The sequence below is a fragment of the Sinohyriopsis cumingii genome, chromosome 8 (genome assembly GCF_028554795.1).
Source record: "Sinohyriopsis cumingii isolate HCF-2022 chromosome 8, ASM2855479v2, whole genome shotgun sequence".
Classification (NCBI taxonomy): Eukaryota; Metazoa; Mollusca; class Bivalvia; order Unionida; family Unionidae; genus Sinohyriopsis; species Sinohyriopsis cumingii.
In genome coordinates this window covers 57,858,849-57,878,914 of record NC_142968.1, presented here as the reverse complement: position 1 = coordinate 57,878,914, position 20,066 = coordinate 57,858,849, and the positions used below count along the sequence as shown (strand labels likewise).

General features: G+C 34.0%; 1 protein-coding gene across 2 annotated transcripts; it reads right to left on the bottom strand.

The window, feature by feature from the left end:
* Positions 1 to 5,392: 5,392 nt before the first annotated feature.
* Positions 5,393 to 15,436, bottom strand: LOC149793600 (uncharacterized). 2 transcript variants are annotated; one of them, XM_089967561.1, is made up of 6 exons: positions 15,226 to 15,436; positions 13,268 to 13,611; positions 12,459 to 12,854; positions 11,617 to 11,802; positions 8,952 to 9,082; positions 5,393 to 8,121 (listed from the first exon to the last, which is right to left on the bottom strand). In XM_089967561.1, exons 1-6 carry the CDS (start codon positions 15,300 to 15,302, stop codon positions 8,059 to 8,061), a joined length of 1,197 nt encoding a protein of 398 aa, XP_089823687.1. In that variant the 5' UTR covers positions 15,303 to 15,436; the 3' UTR covers positions 5,393 to 8,058. The 2 variants fall into 2 exon arrangements, with proteins under 2 accessions (XP_089823687.1, XP_089823689.1); XM_089967563.1 differs by having other exon boundaries at positions 13,268 to 13,627; positions 15,226 to 15,382.
* Between the last annotated feature and the right edge of the window lie 4,630 nt (positions 15,437 to 20,066).

Here is a 20,066-nt window from a genome sequence, read left to right as displayed (position 1 = left end):
CTGCCATATTAATTGTCATCCGCACCAATATTTTCCTTCAGGTTATTAATGTCTTTTCAACATTAAGCTCGCATCGAGCACCTGTGACTATCATATGCCACTATGGGGCGGAAAATTCTAATCTTTTTATAGGCAACTGGTCAACCACACAACCAATTCTAAATGTCCAAATGTGCAAAATGGAATGTGAATATTTGGAGGACATTTAGATTAGAAAACAAACTGCCTTAATTTTAAGTCAAATTTATAGTAAAAAAATATCAATTCTCTGAGCTGAACTTTGCTGCTAAACTATTAAACTGTAACACATTTATTAAGTAATTTTTTCAAATCTTAGAAAGGTCGCAGGAGAAATGGGATATTGTTGTCTCTTGTATTACATATTAAAAATATGATATAAGACCCTGTGAGAATCGATAGCGGTTTGGGGACTGGTTTATCATATTACAAGCAGACATTAATTTTACAGAAAAGCAATTCTTACTTGTACAGTTGCATGTGATTTTAAAGATTATTTTGTCAAAATTCAAATGAATCATTTTTAAGTAGGATTTTTTAATTGATGGAATTTTAACTCAATCGTGTTTAGCCATTTAGATTGTTTGAAACATCTTATTTTGTGTTTTATTGGCAAGTATTAATGCAGAGTTTAGTCATTTCATTACAAGATGAGATTCTAATACTTTGAATTTATTTTTTATACTGTGATAGGAAATGTTTACTTTGTATAAGATGCATATCTTGATTTACTATTTATTATCCTAAGTTGTTTAGTATTAAAGGTTCGAAAGGAAAACGAAACTAATTTCATTATGTTGTTTTCTCATATCATCATAATGCAAGTCAGCAAAGAAAAGCTAGAATTTGTATTCTGTAAATTGAAGTGACGTCACATGCCAATTTATGGTAATACAGTGGTCAAACGTGTTTCGTGTGATATAGTTTATGGTTTACTCCATGATGATATTTCCTGACTTGAATGCTTTGGTAGAGTTTTGAAATAGAAGCAGAAAGTCTTGATTATTCTATGCTCTTTAGAATTAAAGGTTTGAAAGGAAACTAAACTAATATGTGTTCGTTATGTTGTTTCCTCATACCAACATAATGCATGTCAGCAGAGTCAAGCTAGAATTTGTATTATGTAAATTGAAATGACTTTACTTCTGAATGGGAAGTCATATCAACTGGGGTTTTCACCAGAGTAATTTATGATATACAGTTCATCCTAATAGAAATAGTGCCGACCTGACAAACATTATGACAAGTCGTATCAAATTGGGCTTTTCCCCAGGAAACTTCTTGAGGTGTCTGCTAGGTCCAAAATGAAAATGGAACTATCCGGATTCAATGTGGTTGTCATGGTGACCAGTTTGAAATCCTTGAAATCGCTTCTTTTGGATGGATGGATGGTCATGTCAATAAGGGGTTTTAACCAAAAAACTTGTGATATCCAGTTGATCTGGAATAAAAATTGTGCCGATATATCTAAGGCCAACCCCACTGGCTAACCTGAAAACCTTGTTATGACTCCAGAATATCAGAGATGGTTCAACACCCAGCAGTTAGAATGACGTAACAACCGGAAGATCGTCAAACCCTTTGAGGGATTTTGTTTTCCTGTGGCACCAATCAGTTATAATGACGTATTCATTGTAAGTTTTGGGTTTGAGAGAAAAAATGTATATTGTATCCAAATATTTCAAAGAATATTAGGACTGTTCCATTAAAAACAGATTGGGACCCAGGGAATGCACTTTTAAAGTGGGATACTCACCCATAGATGGAATTTTGAATTTTCTTATCATTTTAATATGAACTCAGTAAAATCAAGGTGCTCTGGCATATAATTTGAAAAAGCGGCCTTCCCTGGGTACCAAGTAGTTTTAATGGAATAGCTCTCAAAACATTCAAAGTTTACATGTAAATATTTACTGTGTTGAAAGGCTTTTGTTTGTATGCTAATAAATCATGATTTACAACATTTCAAGGATTTGAATTATTTTTATGCATTTCTGCTAATGTGGAAAGCCATGTCGTGTTACCCTTATCCGTGCACTTGTCCGTCCATCTGTCACAGTTTAGTAAGTCATATCCAGCTGATCTTTAATAAAAATTGTGCCGATATATCTAATAAGGCCAACCCCATTGGCTATCTTGAAAACCTTGTTATGGCTCCAGAATATCAGAGATGGTTCAACACTCAGCAGTTAGAATGACGTAACAACCAGAAAATCGTCAAAACATTCGAGGGAGTTTGTTTTTCTGTGGCACCGATCTGTTATAATGACATATTCATTGTAATTATTTGGGAGTGAGAAAAAAAAGTCCAATGTATCCAAATATTTCAAAAAATATCAGGAATGTTCCAATAAAAAACATCTGTCACAGTTTAGTAAGTTTTGCATTTAGGTCATTTATGCACCTTGGCATGTACATGGGTCTTTGTGAATACCACGTGTATTCTCTAAAAGTTATTATAGTGCCAGTCATCTGTGTGCTATAAATTCATATTTAGTTGACTTTATCTGTTACACTTCGTGAGTATATTTCTTTAGCAACCATTTATTTTGGTGTAACATACTCTATGCAAAGCTCTATCAAATATTTACCACCACAGAACTTAAAAATTGAAAACTACATGTCAATTATATTTCTGTCCTATCTGCTTTAGTAGTGGTGAGATAGAAGAATCATTTATTCTAAAGTTGGCTGTGGTGGTTTCAATATTTGTTCAGAGTGCCTTATGTAATTGCTTTCATATTTGGACTTAAGCAAAGGTGTGTTAAAATTTTCCTATGCCACTTCAAGTCCCAACCCTTTCTGGGATTGCTTTCATATCTGGAGATTAGATTTGGGCAGGATTTACTTTTTGTGTGCACACATCCCCATCCAAGAACGTGCCCCAGATCAAGCCCATTGGAAACCTTTAGACAGGAACTAGTCTTCCATTGAACATCTTGTTGAGAAAATGGAGCCAGGATGACATAATGTGATACATTCAAATCAGTGACATTTTGCATGACCCTTTAAATTTGGTGACGTAGAATATCCATATGTGCACTGCACAGTACCATCTACATATATATATATAACTATTTATCTTCCACAAATGTGGAAGAAGCCTATTGTGTTACCATTGTTGGTCCGTAACTCCATCAGTCAGTTTATCAAACTATTGCCCATATATATACACGTTTGCAATTTGTTATCCACATTATGAAAGAGGAAGGCGGTGTATCTTTGTCTTATGGAAACATATTGTAGTTTCTCATTACATGAAATAGAATGGCCAACAATTTTGTGAAGCAAATGTTCAAGTTGTTGAAATGCTGTTGATCTGACAGGATGGCCATTATTATCAAAAAAGCATAAAAGCTTTAATCTCAGAACCCCATGACCAATTTTGATGAATCTGAACAGATATGACCCCTGAACTGAGGTCTTTAAAGGTTTTAATCCGCTAATCATTATGGCTGCCGTTAGTAACAAATAATAATAATTTCAAACATCGTTTCAAACACGTGTTGATTGGGACTAGACTTCGCAGAAATGACTTGGTGTCAAAATACCTTAATTTTACACAATGGATACTGACATATCATCTGATATGATCACTGTTACTAATAAATGGCATTAAAGCTTCTAAACACTTGTTAAGAACTATGAAATTTTAAAAATGATCATCCAGTGAGGGCTGTCAAGTTCCCATAAAGGATGTGGACCATCCATCCAATACGGCCACTGTTACCAAAATTGAACAAAAGTTTTGAAGGGCTTTTCAAGACTTTTTTAGCTACATTAGATCAAATTTCACAAAAATTAAACATAAATCAAGGAAATGACAGTTTGTAAAAATAATAGATATCTAAAATTTGGCTGGTTTTGCTAAAATAAATATACAAAATAGTGTAAGTTTGGACATATTGGTCCAAATTTAACAGAAATGGTTCTTGTATCAAAGACGTGTTTAGTAGACATTATGCTGATCTGCCATGGCAGTCTATACTAAAACTGGATTCAATGACTTTATGTGAAGTGGGTGGGCCAGTTGGGACCAAACTTTCATAAAATTGATCTTTGCATCAAGAACTTTAAAATTCCACACAAATAATGTTGATCTGAGATTCACTGTACCTGCTTACTTCAAATAGCAGCAAAATTGAGAAAAAAATGGCCAATTGGGAGAGAATTTCACAGAAATTATAACTGCGTCAATAATAATTTCAGGAGTCTATAATTGTTGCTGATGTTGAATCCAATATGGTTGCTCTTACATAAAATATATAAAAATTATTATGTCAAGATTAGCAATGTCATTGGACCTTTTTCAGATTGTCTATGCATATGCCCAGTGTTCTTCAAATAATAAATCCAGTGAAATCTTTTGAGATATAATTAGTGGAGACAAACTTTTCATTTAATCTGCAGTTCACTAAGAAATTGTTAGTAAAGAATAATCAAACTTCGAAGCATCTAAACTTATATTTTGTGCGGTAATGCTTTATTTCATGTAAAAATATAATGTAAATCTTTGATTTACCACAGATTAACAAGTTTTAATGTCACAGAAGGCATCTTAAGCAAAAAAGACATCAATTGATTATATCACATGAGAGTTGTTAGCGATCTTATTTTAATTAGATGCTTTGCTCATATCAATGTGTACCAAAAAACCATGGCAAATAAATACTAGATGTAGTAGCTTAAATAAAATTCAGACTATTATTCCAAACTCTTTCATTTGCGGAGGTTAGTGGTTCGTCATTATTGTAAGTTTCACTTAATTTCACTTCCTGGTTTCACTATATAATTAAAATGTGAAATGAAGAGTTAGGGTGCATGAAAAGAAGTCTTCCATTTGATCTTGTAATGGCACACTCTTGTAATGTTATTTCTTGGTTTTTTTTTTTTGTTTTGTTTTCGTTTGTGCATTCATATATTTCATAATTCTTTTTATCTCCTTTCTTGTACATTCATTTACTAATTCATTTATTCTTTTTCCTACTCTCACTTATTTGTTTGCACATTTCTTTTTTGATTAATATTAGTTTGAAAGATGACTGGTGAAACCACACATTAAAAAGACCATTGGTGAAAAACTTTGAACAGGGAATTTGAGAACCTTGATATAATGTGCATAAATGCCCCTCTGTGCCTTTCTCTCTCTCTCTCTCTCTCTCTCTCTCTCTCTCTCTCTCTCCACAAATAAAATTGTTTCTTGACAATTTTGTCTTATTCATATCTGAGAAAATTACATAGAAGTATGTATCCAAAATTTTCTTTTTTCTAAATGAGAATTGCATTTCACAGTGATAATAATTTCTAACAAAGATCGATACATATTTAGGAGAAGGTAAAGAACTTTCAGAGAGTCATAACACATCTCAGCAAATTGATTCTGTGTTTTTTATATTATGTTCTGTACAGGGTTAATGTAATAATCATTCTTCTGTATAAATATTAATATTCAGGTACAATTTATGTACATGGTGACGTGTCTGATATATTTCTTACTAATGCTAGTCAGGCAATGCTAAAACTTTCGTAGAAAGCATGTTTTACATGAAGTAGAAAAAACAACATTCCTGTAACTTTTATTCATGACGATTCATGATGGATGGTCAAAGAATATCTCAAATGTTTTTTTATTATTGATATGATAGCAAATCAGTTGCCTTAATTCATTAAAACAAAGTTGAACTATTAAACAAATTTAAAAAGTGAGCAAGTATCATTGTGTTCATAAAGGTGCTGGTAAAAAAATGATTTCTCATCAAATTTCACTTGTGAGATTCACTGTCAATACTCCTTCATTGTTACACCACACATTATCTCACAAGAAGTGGACAATAACAGCTAATGGAAGGGACATCTGTGTGACAGTCTATTTTGACCAAACTGCACAGACATTAACTTTGCACCAAGGCTTTTCAGTTTCTACAAATGATGCTGGTCTGTTAGATGCGCAGAATTAGGGCCACGTGAACCTCTTGTTTGCAATTTACATTGGAATATAACCACAGTTTTATAATACCAGTCTAACCTGTATCTGCTCAAATTGAAGTGTTGTGTACACATGTCATTGCATGATCCGCACGATTTTTGGATAGAAACCATAGATATTGGCATATTTTTAGACGTAAGTCATATGGTGCTGGTGCATATGAACAGAAAAACCTCTTTTTAAGCAAAGTTACAATATATTCTCTTGTGTATGTGGGAATTAGGTAAACATAGCCTATGTAGAATGATATTTTATATTTGTCCAAAGAAACGTTATAAAGTGATTTAGGGTCTTAAATGTTTCATACGTATGTTGGAACGTTTTTCAAGTGAACATCAACTTTCCAATCGCCATGTTTGTTTACAACAAGAAACAATATGCAATTTGGGATAATGAAAAAAAATACAGGGGCAATTCAGTGAAGTTATATTGAACTTCAAAAAGGTATATGGGAACAGCCCCCATATATCTGAATCCTGTAGATGAGTACATAAAGTTCCCAAATTAAATGGGTACATATTCGCACGTGATATATGGGAACAGCCTCCATATATCTGATTCCTGTATATGAGTATACAAAATTCTCAAATTGCATGGGTATATATACACATGTGAAGTTCTCTCCATATTTGGGCACCTACTGGTATGATTCAAACACCTACACAATATCAGGCAGCTAATCATCTGGGAACATGTTGCTCCCAAATGCCAGGTATGAAACAATGTCCCCAGAAACAATGTATTATGGGTATTATCCATTAAGAATGAGTGTTTCAGATGCACTGTCCGACAGGGAGAGTGAAGTTGGTTGTTTTGGCGCCCCTGGATGATGAGCAATATGGTGTAGGTGATTGATTATGACTGGTGTTTTATGTGTGCTCATTCTTGATACATGATAAAAGCCACACGATTCCTCGCCTGTGTTAACTATCATTTGTCCTGATGTCATGGTTTCTTGTATTTTATCTTAAGATGACATAGAATGTCAGACACGGATGAGGATATGTATGCAAAGTTTGAAATGCATGAAGTGGAGTATATGATTATTGCATTTGTTAATGCCTATTTCTTTAATCAATAATTCTTTATTGATATAATATCTACGAAATTCTGCTGAATCTATCAGTTATGTATTATATTCCCTGGAAATGATGAGTTACAGGGAAATGTGCAAATTACGTACCTTTTTATTATAAAGTTACTTCACAGAGGAGAAACATGTACTTTAGGGATTGTCATTGTCAATATATGAGTATGTTAACACAGCTCAAGATTGTTTGCTGACATGTCTTTGGCCCATGTGTTTTCATATTTACTAGTTAGCCTTTGCTCTTCATAGACTGAGGCAACTCATTGGTTTAGTTCTCTGTTTTAACATGTGATATATCTAAAACTTCATTCCATCAAAAAGCATAGAACTCCAGTAATAATCAAACGCATTGATTTTCTATACCATCTTACATAAGATGGAACAGATGTAATATCTACAATGCGTCTTGTATTACAACGTTTGACGTATTGTTGTGAACGTTGTACATGTTGTACATGTTACGATCACCATCTGAAGATGCATATGTTTACCGAAGACTGCACTATCACTAATGAGTAACTCACCATATACAGCTAAAGAAAAGAACATAAAGCACATATGCACCGAGGTCCTGACCAGCCTAGGTTCATCCTGCGTAATTAGATGTGGATTCATAAATAAATATTAGTGAACAAAGTATTGGTTGAGACGCTGTAAAACAAACTATTCTCTTTCTGCTTTGTGAACAACCATATATAGCATCGTAATTCTGAGCGACAAGCGAGGCAGCTGTTAGTACCATTTTTGGAAGTCTTTGGTATGACTCGGTCAAGACTTGAATTGTTATGAGAATGGACTTACTTACCATTGGATTTAAACCAGCCAATGAACCCCTTGCTGTCATATTATAATACATATTCTATAATGATACAAAATACAGTTGCAATCGCACCAAAATATGACTTTCTCTTGAAGATAATTTCTTTACGTATTGGATTAAAATAAAATCATTTAATCGACGTTTTTATGGGACCTTTGAACTTAGAGTTGTAAACACGCCCCCAGAGTCAGGCACTCCAAATTTGACCTGAAAATAGAAGTTTGGTAAATAGTAACAGCCGTTTGGCCAAATGTGTAATGAGATTTGATTACGGCTTCTACACAGGTAAGATTTGTAAGATATATTTTATGTAATGTTTCATTGATTCAAGATAACGCATCATTGCACTAAAACTATTATGAAAATAAACCTTAAAGGTGTGTGTGTTTGACTGGATTTTTAACGTAGCTTTAACAATTTTTCAGTCATATCGCTACGATGTCTGCAGTGTGGCAGTTTTTAGTGATGTCTAGCACTGGGGCATCATGCCGCAGACATGTGGCATGATGTCCCACCCAGTCACATTATTCTGACACCGGGACGACCAGTCCTAACACTAACCTCTTAATGCTGAACGCCAAGCGAGGCAGCTGTTAGTACCATTTTTGTAAGTATTTGGTATAACTCGGCCAGGGATCGAACCCACGACCTCCCGCATCCGAGGCGGACGCTCTAACCACTAGGCCACCGGAGCGGTCAAACCTTAATGGCCTTGCTATATTAATATAAGTACATAACATATAAAATTGCAAGTGAAAATCTCCTTTTATCTAAAATGAGTTCGCAATTCCCTTTCACGTATTATGCGTAAAATAAATATTAAAAAAGGGACAAAATGATTTAGATTAACATCCAGTTCTAATGGAACAAAACGAAAGAATACTATAGATAAAAATAATGCATGTATTTGGACATTTTGTTCTGTTTTCTTTTTGAATAATTGACGTGTTCGTTGTTTTCCTCTGTCTCAGTGTTGTAATGAATTTGATGAACTAACTATATGCTAAGTACATATAAAATGTGACACTTTAACTTACCATGGCCATTCTATTCCGCTTTCTTCTACTGAATTTCAGTTTTGCTATCACAGCAACAGCAACAGTTAACATGACGACTGGTGTTGCGATTGATATAACAATGACAGTTGTAGAACTGAGATCCCCTGGTCCTATACGAATACATGATTTGAATATAACATTATATAATGAAGTAAAACAATCATGATTAAAATATGGCACTAACAGATGGGTTCATCGTAACATCTTATTATGGTTAGACGGAAATGCTAACGTTTGAGAAAATCAAGCACTGGATAGTTCATTACACATTTCATGCATTTCTTAATTGAAGCTAGTATAAACGTTCTGTAAAATGCGAATGGATTGCATTGTATCACAATACGTTAGAAGATGGCAGCTGGTAAAATCTACCTCGATCAACGGTCTCCAAACAAACAGACGCAACAAGTTTCTTTTGTATTTAAGAAAACCGAATTTCTAGAAATATATTTAGAAATGGAGAGCACTGATAAAAATAATAAACATTCCATGGTAGTACAGGAATGCGGGTAGAGGACCAGGGTTTCAGGACCCTCCCCAAGCTAAAATAGGTTGACAAACAAAAGTACATGTTACTTGTCGATTGAAATTGGACCATCTTTTGATTCTTGTGCAAGTTCTTATTGTACTATGCGCATTTTGAGTAAATAGAGACATAGACCTTTGGTGACCTTTCGAGGAAAGTCAGGCCACTTTTGATACTTTGGAAGCCCCCAACCAACACTTCACCTGATTTGGCCCTGCATGTTCATATCATGCCAAATTCTTTTTTTCAAGGGCTTAGACGCGGTCTCCAATATGAACCTACCCAAAATTGACAATTGTCGCGTATGTTGGAAAAAGTTTCGTCTCGGCCTCTTGCCCTAATAACTAAGAACAATGACACAGCATACATTCCAAAGCACAGCTGAACAATGCTATCCCATAGGCGTTCATAATTACGTCATGCCTCTGAAATGCAATTATTTCCATGGTAGGAACACTGAAACAGTTACACCTTCGGAGTTTTCATTATGTACAAATATACCAATTTTCATTTTTATAAATCGCAATAAATGCCACTCTACTTTTTCTTCTCATTCACTCTCACGAACTTAATCACGAAGTGAAGAAAAATGTCAATATTAAGGGAAATTGTTTTGGCGACTAAATAGAACAACACCCCTATTACAAAGAGACAAATATATAAAGTCAGAAAGATACACCGTATTGCCACCAGCAGAAACTGCCTATTTTTATACTACTGCAAAAGCTGAGAGTTTCTTGATATGTTTTAGTTTATTTACAGTAGGATCTTTAGGTTGATTAAACAAGAAAAATATGAACACAAAATTTGCTTACCCACGTGTATGAGTATATGGGTATCAAACTCTTAACATCTGATATGGTTCTTCAAGCGATTGTACAACGGTCTTTTAAGCATAATTGTTTGGTTTACGAATGAAATATCCGAGTGGAGGTATTACACTTATGAATTAGATAGAAGCAAAGCATATGAAGGCAAAATATATTTAACAGTGTTTATATCACGAAAAATATGAGTTTCGTTGTATTTGCTATTTCATCAATTTTTATATTCAAGACTTCTACAAACAAGACCGCGTGTTGTTTATAAAGTGTGGCAAATGTTAACGTCATTTTGATATCAGCTGCTCAGAAACTCAGATGATTCCTAGCATTTTAGGGTCTATTTCATTTTATTTACAAACATTCGATCGTGTATATGTGAATACGTCATGAAATAGCCTGCCCACTTGTTTAGAATGAAATATTCTCAGGACAAAGCATTATTTAGTAGTGAAATGCGGCTTTAATTTTATCATCATCAACAACCAATGTTTAAAAACTGATTAATAACTATATCATCATATATATCAAATATTTTGCTCTATTTATTCAAAGCAGGTTATGCATGTATTACATATTCATATTGTCAGTATGTCAGAATAAGAATCTCTATCTCAAGCAAGCAGATTAAACTGTAACGAGAACGCGCATTCGCATTTGCATAGTAAACCTTATTTTAGACGTTAGAGATCAAACAGCTCCATTTTAACATATGATATATATTCTGGGTGTGGGCATATTTGTGTTTGTGCGAAAGATGGAGAGAATATCTGACCCTTGTTTAGTCTTTTGTTCCTTATAATTTCTCTGTTTGCTTTTTTATTTTCCTTCTTTGTCATATTGTGTACTGGATGCATTACTCAGTGCTGTGAGCTCTTTGTGTTTGTCTTTGTTTTTACATGTTATTAGTATGAGAAAAGACAATTGTATATCTAGACGAGTTCCCTATTTTCCTGGAATCATTTTGAGCTAGTTTTCATTTGCTAGTCATTTTCTTTTTGTTTCTTTTTTCGACAATGAACTTAAATATTTCAAAAGGTTTTGTCAACCGTACAAATACTCTAATGTCGAGTCACCGACCCACCCATTTGATCCTTTAAAAATACTAAAAGTTTGTACTAAAACAATGAGGTTATTTCATTTTCTAAATGAAATCAAGAAGTTTATTTATATACAAGTAACCCAGAATTATTATGTTTGTCTAAAATTGAGAGCAGTATTTCTTGTGCGTACTATTGTCTTTTTTTCTTCAGAAGACAATGTTTCTAACATGCTCATTTGACCGATATAGTCTTACCAGACTCATCCAGCAGCATATCTGTGCTACTTTGTAGAATCGTTGAAAAGGAAGTACCAGACTCATCCAGCAGCATATCTGTGCTACTTTGTAGAATCATTGAAAAGGAAGTGCTCGAAACTCGGCAATATTTTTGGGTCTTTGATGGACAGCTTAATGTTGTAGTAAAAGTATCATTTGCGGTCCCTGGAAAAACATTAAAATATATTTCTACTAATTATACATAGTGATGGCTAGGTGGTAGACGCATATTCATGAAACTGTGAAGATTATTGTGTGAAAATAATATAATTACATTAATGGACATTTTGAATTCCTTGAAATTATAGTAACAATTTATTCCGTTGCATCTAATCTCAGTGGAAACAATATTTATTTTAAAGTATCAAAGTGGATATTGTCGAGTTCCCATTCTATTACCAGAGTGCAATGCTTTTCTTGAGCTGTATTCTTCTTGGATGGCAATTGTTCTGAGTTATGTTATTATTTTTCCAGTTCTATCTCAGATATTCTGATCTTTTGTTGGACGCGTAAATGATATAATAAAGTAAGACTTAAAGTAAAAGAATAGTAAAGGATTACATTCTTAGATCAGTACATTTTTGCTAACTTTGCTTCTCTTTATTTTATTTTTATGCTTGTCTTAGTGTGCATTGATTATTGCCTTAAAACTATTTAGAATTCTAAAACGTCAATACCACTATCAACAAATAAACGGAAGTACGGAGGATTCAAGAAACATGTTGAATATTGCAAAGTTCTAATGTAACGGAGATTAAACACAAATTACAATATATCAAGATTGTATCCAAATATTGCGTTAAACAAACAAACATGATTACCTTTAATTCCTATCCAAAATACACCACCATCTCGTGACAAAGAATTATGAAACTGAATGTTGATATAGTTTGAACGTGTTGTGTATAATCTTTCTAGGGCTCTGTTCCCACATCCTAATGAATATTGTATGTTCTGTTGGGAATCAAAGAAATCCATGCTCTGTTTGCAGACACCTAATTCGCTGACAAAATCAACATGCACACTGAATACAGTCAGGTTAACGTTGCATGCATCTACTTCAATCGAACAGGAACATCCATTGTTTGAAACAGGCACTCGTTTAAACGATTCATTGGTGGATGTAGTCGTTGGAAGATAATGGTCATTAACGATGTATATACTATCAAAGGGGGCAGCTATGCTCCATGGCTTGCACATTTCCTTTACGTTGCTCCCTATGTCAACAAATATCGTATGTGAGACAATGTTACAGTGGACGCTGACTTGTACCTTAATTATCACATTTTTTATAAATATAAACAGAGAACGAATTTTATCCAGAATTAACACATATCCGAATTATCAAAACATGTTTCATTAACATCATCAAAGCCATTATCGTTACTGTCATATATTTCCAGATCCAAATCAACAAATCATTTATATTAATTGCATTAATGAAGGAATTAATTAATTTATTAATTAATTAATAAATACTGCCAATACTACTATTAATAATGCTACATAACGTAGAATATACTGAATATGATAAAATATAGTAGTTTACATTCAAATATAGTTGTAAAATATTGATTTTAATGCAGTTGATTGTACATAGGAAAGACTTGTTTATTTCCCTTGAACTTACTTCGAATGCAAGAATAATCCAAGCTGAAACGTTTACTTCCAGAAATCGTCGAATTACATCCAAAAAGGTCACTTCTATTCTGGAAGAACATACAATCGGATCTCCCTGAGCAGTATTGCTGAAAAACGTCTGGCGAAAGAGTTCCGACAGTACATGCATTGATGTTATTTAGAAGACAGCATTTCTTCTCACCAGATGTTGAGCTGATGAGATCGTTTTTGTGACATACCGTTGAATTTACTATTACTTGGGCTTCAACTCCTTCAATTGCAATAACCTTACTGGCTCCACAGTTTGGAGTCCCTCCTAAACTATTTCCATTCTCATCTGTGCACGTCCAGGTGCTAGATGAAGACGAAACTGAATAAAAAATACGAACAAGTACTTAAGTCATATTACGCATTTGTATTGTTATTATTATTGATTTTAATATTATTAGTATTATCAAACTGATGTGTATGTGATATTCTTTCTGTGAAAAATCGTGTAAGTATGAATTCAAGCAACTTTATATTTTTAGACACCTCCACCCTCTTAGACCCAATGACCTTTATATGTAATATTAATAAACATTGTTTCTATTAAATATGTTTCCACAAGGCAGTTTAATTCCAGTGTTTATAATTCTGCGTATATTTGGCACATCATCATTTCATTCAGGTGATTTCTTTGTCACAGTACTTTGCATAATGATTTGCAGTGAAATATAACAAATTCTTCTTGTAAAATGCGATGATGTTCTAAAAATACGAAATGCATATTGTACTAGGTAACATTTAAGATTTTGATTAATACTGTCAAAGGTCTTTCTTCTACATTTACTTGGGTCATTTTTGGAATAATTATCACTGTAATGACGCATACTTTGTTTTTCTTTCCATGCTTTAAGCATTTGTCCATTTCATTTCAGACTAGGCTTAGTATATTTTCATATATTTAAAATACCTCTCTATGAAAACCCCCATTTTCTCTCAATCCTCTATTTGTATATAAATATTTACTATGTTGCATTGTTTTCTCAATAACACGTCAAACTGAAAGTTTGAGTGAGACATAACTGTGACATGTTCAAAAATCTACCAGCTTATAAAACAATGCATGCGCTGTTTCTCAATTTAAAAGTTACGCCTAGTAAACCTTATGCCGTTGTAAATTACAAGAAGCAATTGTAAACTTCCTCCGACTTTAGATTTCAAACAAACATTTTTTCTGTTCTCATCACGTAGATGCAAGACATAACAAATTAGTTGCTTATCAAATTTAAAGCTTAAACATTGTTGAAGTGCTATGGTCATAATGAACATTGCTTTATAGAAAAAACAGAAGACATACACTATACCATAAAAATTATTACGAGGTTAAAGTAATATGGTATATTTTGCTGGGCTATTCAAGTATTTTATTATTCTGTTTGGCTGTTTGACACATATTTTATTTTCCGAATTTCGTGAAAAGGTGATGTTGACCTTGACAAACATGTTAATTTTAAGGTGTGACTGTTTCTTGACCATGCATGTTTTTGCAAATTCCAGAATTAAAGAACATTCATAACTATGTACTCAGCTGAATGATCTTTAGTCAAATCATTAATGCTTTATTAGATAAAATTCTTTCATAGGTAGGCAAATGCGACATGTAAAAAAGGTTCACGTCGTCCAATGTTAGCATACAGATAGGGCACTTTCGCTACAAGCAACGCACAAAGCCAAGTTTATAATCTGAGGTACTTTCGTCGTAATACCAAAACTAACAAACTTTTCAAAATGTCTGCTTGTACGCGCCTAAATTAAATGCGTAAAACAGTGTTTTGTCTTATTAAAAAGCAGTAATGGATGTAACAACTTAGGCACTAGTAATAAAGACTCTTCCTACGATGCGTAATAGTTACAATGTCTTGATAAAAGAGTTTAAAACTGTTAAAAAAAACAAAAACAAATGTCTCTAAAATGTTATCTTACCTAATATCATTAAGTGCAAAACTATGCAAATGAACAGCATCATGATGGAGCCTGCCGCCTCCGTTTTGTTGTTTCATGTACAGACCATAACGGGATGATACAACTTCATGCCGATATTTATACTATTATCAGCGCTTGTGCATACGTGTTTAATTCAAGTAGCGCACAGCCTAGCCAATCCGGTATACCTGGCTGGATAACTTTCCACTTAATTCTCGATTGCATGCTTATCGGTAGCAAATACGAAGGCAGTGACTAACGTGGTTTCTATTTGATCAACACTAATATTTATATTTGTTCATCCGGTCAGTTTCTACGTACACAAGATAACCTAACAATAATAATAATAATAATAATAATAATAATAATAATAATAATAATAATAATAACAATAATAATGATAGTAATAATAACAATATAATAAACAACAACACGAATAATTATAATAATAATACAATGTAATAATAATTATAATAATAATATTAATAATAATAATAATAAAGCACATCATAAAATAATCCAGCTGCGACTTTATTGTTGCATGAAAGACATATAGCACTTTTGTGATTATTAAGGTTTATTTATGTTTATGAAATATTGTTATTTATTTAGTATTGATTCCAGTTTTTAAAGATATAAAATACAAACAAACATAAAATGTGCACCATGGATTTGACGGCAAAATTATAGTTGATTTACGGGTCTAAAAATAATAGGTATGTGATAAGTCATGTTCGTGTTTTTTTTATTAGATTTGTATTAAATACTTTACCTTTTGTACGTTAGGAATACAAGTAGAAACTATAAGTCTGGTAAGGTTGTCTTTTAATCAAGAGTTGAGAAGATATGAATAATGAAAATGCGAGCACGAATTAGTTGCTTTTAACACACATGTATTTACGTGCGTGTGTGTTAGTTAATTGAATTAAAGAGGCTTGTGCACTAATGTGCCGGTGCCTCTGATTTATTCCTGTACCGCAGGATGATAATTGATGCTGAGGTCAGTGCCTCATCACCTAGACTTGTATGCTCTCGTAGAGTGTTGTTAATTTAGCCGTCATCTAGCGAATTATGATATTTCATGCTAGGTGAATGGAAGGCAGACACAAGTGGTAATAGACCCAACACGCACTTATGTATAATATTTAATTTGTTCTGCTTTACTTGATTAGATGCGTGGAAATGGTACCTACACTCACTCTTATTGACGTGTATTGTGCTGGAACATTTATGCACGCTGAAGTTACTGTCTGGCCGAGGCAAGGGAGGAAAGGTGCGGGAAAGCTGACGTCTGTCCACAGTAGGTGTGCGCTGGATCCAGGTTGGTGTCCCATGGTAAATTTGAATTTTGATTCACTAAAAGAGAAACGTAGGGTAGTCTGTGCAGCTTGTTAATGGTTAGGTCATAGTAGGTAAGTAGAAAAAGAGGAAAGAATAGGTATATATATTTTTTAATGGGTATTTAGTTATTAGGTGGAGGGTTAATTGAGGGAGGTACAGGTATTATTGGGGTAAGACAGGTTTCTTTGCTGTGTACTCAGCTAACTTTAGACATATCAAAGTGGCCCGGTCTTAAATAGATACCTGATAGGTTTATTTGAGGTTGGTTATATCCTACTTTCGAGACCCGTTGTTTGAAGGAATTTTAATATGCTATGATTTGTTAATTGTTTGCTAGGATTTGTTGGGTATAGGAAGGCTGGACATGTATATTAGGATCCAATTTCATTTTTGAGCTTTTTGTAAGTTGTTTCTTGCTATCTGAAGTTTAGTGCAAACATTGAATACATGATTTCGGTCTTCTACAGTGTGACAATTGTGGCAGTTTATGTTTACTGGTTTTTGGACTTATGTATGTACCAAAACTGCTTGCTAATTTGGTTTTCACTGTCATCATGCGGTTAATGCTGTTTTGGTCCACACTTTTACCCTTGGGTGGTTTGATGGATCGGTCTACTGTGTTTAGGATTGAGTACAGTTTCCTACATTTAGTGGTGAAATTCCAGTGTTCCTACCATTTTAGGTTAATATAGGTTTTTACGTAGCATTGTGCTTCTGTATAGCTATATCTAAGTATTTCTGAATTGCGGTCTCCTAATTTAATCTTTAGCGACTTTGTCTGTTTGTTTGTTACCAGGTATTCCTATTTGCGATGCTACCCACATAAACTCTACTATTTGGTTCCTTGTGGGCAATTCTTTGAGCATATGGTAGACTATGGCGAGAAAGAGCTCTCTTGATCTAGCGTTGTGATTGTTAATTGAGTTTACTACACTAAGAAACTCTCTAATAATGACAGATTTTGGGATGTTATTGTCAATGATCCATTTAAGTGATTCAATAATTGCCCAGAACTATGTGGTGTAAATAGACCATTGGTCTGGTAGTCTGGTCCCCAATTGATGTTATGTTCGGGGTTAACTATTACAGCTGCTGTTCGTGGTAGTTCAGTTGTTTTGGATCCGTCTGTGTAGACTTTAGTGAATCCAAGGTAGGTAGTTTGAATGTCATTTGTGATTAGAATTTTTAGTTTGTTCTCTTGTTCTCTTGTTCCTATTTGTTTCCGTTTTCGGTGGCCGTGGTGTTTGTCCTTGGGTTAGTTTGCGACCAAAGGGTTTGGTCAGGTTGATTGGTATATTATTCCTGTTGCTCAAAGATTGTGAGTTTTTTTAGCTCTAAGACTAGTGTGAAACCTGATATATCTGGAACTAGTTTGTGCATAAAAGTAATATTGCATCTGCTTATGGTTATTTTCGTGGGGTATGTGTGTATTTGAATGGTTGGCCAATCGAATTGAGTATCTAAGGAGCATTTCTTGTCTTCTCAGATTTAGCGGCATTTCCCCAGCTCGTCTAGTGAGGTAGAGGGAATTGCGCCAGTGCACACGTTTATTGCTTTCCTTTGGATGGTATCAAGTTTATGTAAAAGTGATTATTTTGCCGAGTTGTAAACTTGACAACATAGTCCAATTTGGATCTTACAATGGATTTATAGATTGTAAGCAATGTTTCTTGGTGGCATCCTCATGTTGTTCCTTTGAGATTTCTTAGTAGGTTATATCCTTGCTGAAGCTTTGTATAAGTTGGTATATGTGGTGGTTCAATGTTAAGTGGTTGTCAAAAAAACTTTACTAGGAACCCGCCACCTTACCATATTTAATTAAATGGTTCTGAAGATAAATGTTAGGGTATTCAAGTTTGTGGTTTCGTTTTGGGGAGAATATGATGGCTACTGTTTTTTATGCGAAAATGTAAACCCCTATTTATCTGCCCATTTCCCTATGTTATCTAAGCTGTGTTGGATTTGTTTAATAACTGGTTTACTGATGGTGTTTCCTGCTCTCCAGATAACGCAATCGTCGGCAAATTGCGATACGTTAACTTTGGTGGCGCTATATTTGGTCTAGGTCATTAATCATGAGGTTGAAGAGCGTTGGGCTGAGTATTCTCTTTTGGGGTGTCATATTTTAGTGGAAATTCTTCGAAGTGGGTGTTGCCTACTCTTGACATAATTTTACGACCTGTAAGACAATTGTCAATCCAGTAAATCATTCGCACAGTTATTCCGAAGTGGCTTAGTTTGGCAATCAATGCTTTAGTCCAAACCAGGTAAAAGGCTTCATCTAAATCAAGAAAAACCGCTATGAGGTTTTCTCGGTTTTTCTGATGTTGTTGAATGCTATTTTTATATCCGCTTCTAGTCGGAATAGTTGGCCGGTGGTGGAAAGCTGGTTTCCAAAGCCACATTGATTTTCCGATAGCAGGTTGCTGCTTTCGAGATGATGTTTTAATATGTTACAGATTATGGTTTCCCTTAGTTTACAGATATTATTCGGGAGGGAAATGAGTCGATGTGAATTTATGTTATTAGGTTCTTTGCCCGGTTTAGGGATGGGAATAACTATGGCTTGTTTCCAGCTATTGGGTATTTGTTTATTATTTCAAATCGTGTTTAATAGCTTATTTATGGCTGTTGTTATTTGCTGGGGATTATATATATATATTGTACGCTTAATGATCTTTGCCAGGAGATGTTTCTGATTCTTTTTTCCAATTGCTATATCCCATTGAAATTTTGTTATTTCGCTATTTAGGTTCTAATCATGGGTTACTTGTGTAGGTTGTTTTTTCCTTAATGGTTTTAATTTTATCACATATTTGTCTGGAATTTGATTTTAAGTTTAGTTAGTTTGGAGCAAAAGCATTGCTAGGAGTTGTCTTTAGCTAATTTTATGGTTTGTTTAAGTATTTTTTCTTTTTCTTTGTAGTGGAGGAAGTCTATTAAATTTTTTGTGTGTTTATATTTATTTAGGGCTCCTTTTATTATGTGTTATTCTGCATTGACCACTCCACCATGGTATTGTCTCTTTATTATGGGAGCTTATGGATTTTGGGATGCTTAATTTGGCTGCATCAAGGATTGTACGTATTATATTATCATGGAAAATGTAATATCTTGGTTTTCTAAGTCTTTAGTGTTTATAGTAGCTAACATATTTTTAAAGTGATCCTAGTCTGCATGGTCATATTTCCATCTAGGGGGACTTCAATGGAGGCATGTTGAGTTTTTATTTGGAGGGTTATGATAATTGGTAAATGATCGTTACCTAATGGAACTCCTTGATTAACGTCCCAATTAGTAATTTGTGCTATTTTAAAGGTGCTAATGGTTAGGTCTATGGCTAAGACAGCTATCCTCAGGGTTTAGTTATTGAGGATGATTAGATTACATTCAGTTAACCATTCTGCGATCGTTTTTTCTCTTATGTCTTTCCTATTCCCCTCCCATATTTCACTGTGTGCAATGAAGTCACCACAGATGATTAAGTTGTTGGAAGTGTT

Excerpts from the sequence above, each read along its gene's own strand:
- LOC149793600 (XM_089967561.1), bottom strand. The coding sequence starts at position 15,302 with ATGAAACAACAAAACGGAGGCGGCAGGCTCCATCATGATGCTGTTCAT. Across the intron at positions 12,855-13,267 it reads GGATTATTCTTGCATTCGAA|GGAGCAACGTAAAGGAAATG; the intron begins GTAAGTTCAAGG and ends TTGTTGACATAG. Across the intron at positions 11,803-12,458 it reads ATTTTGGATAGGAATTAAAG|GGACCGCAAATGATACTTTT; the intron begins GTAATCATGTTT and ends ATGTTTTTCCAG.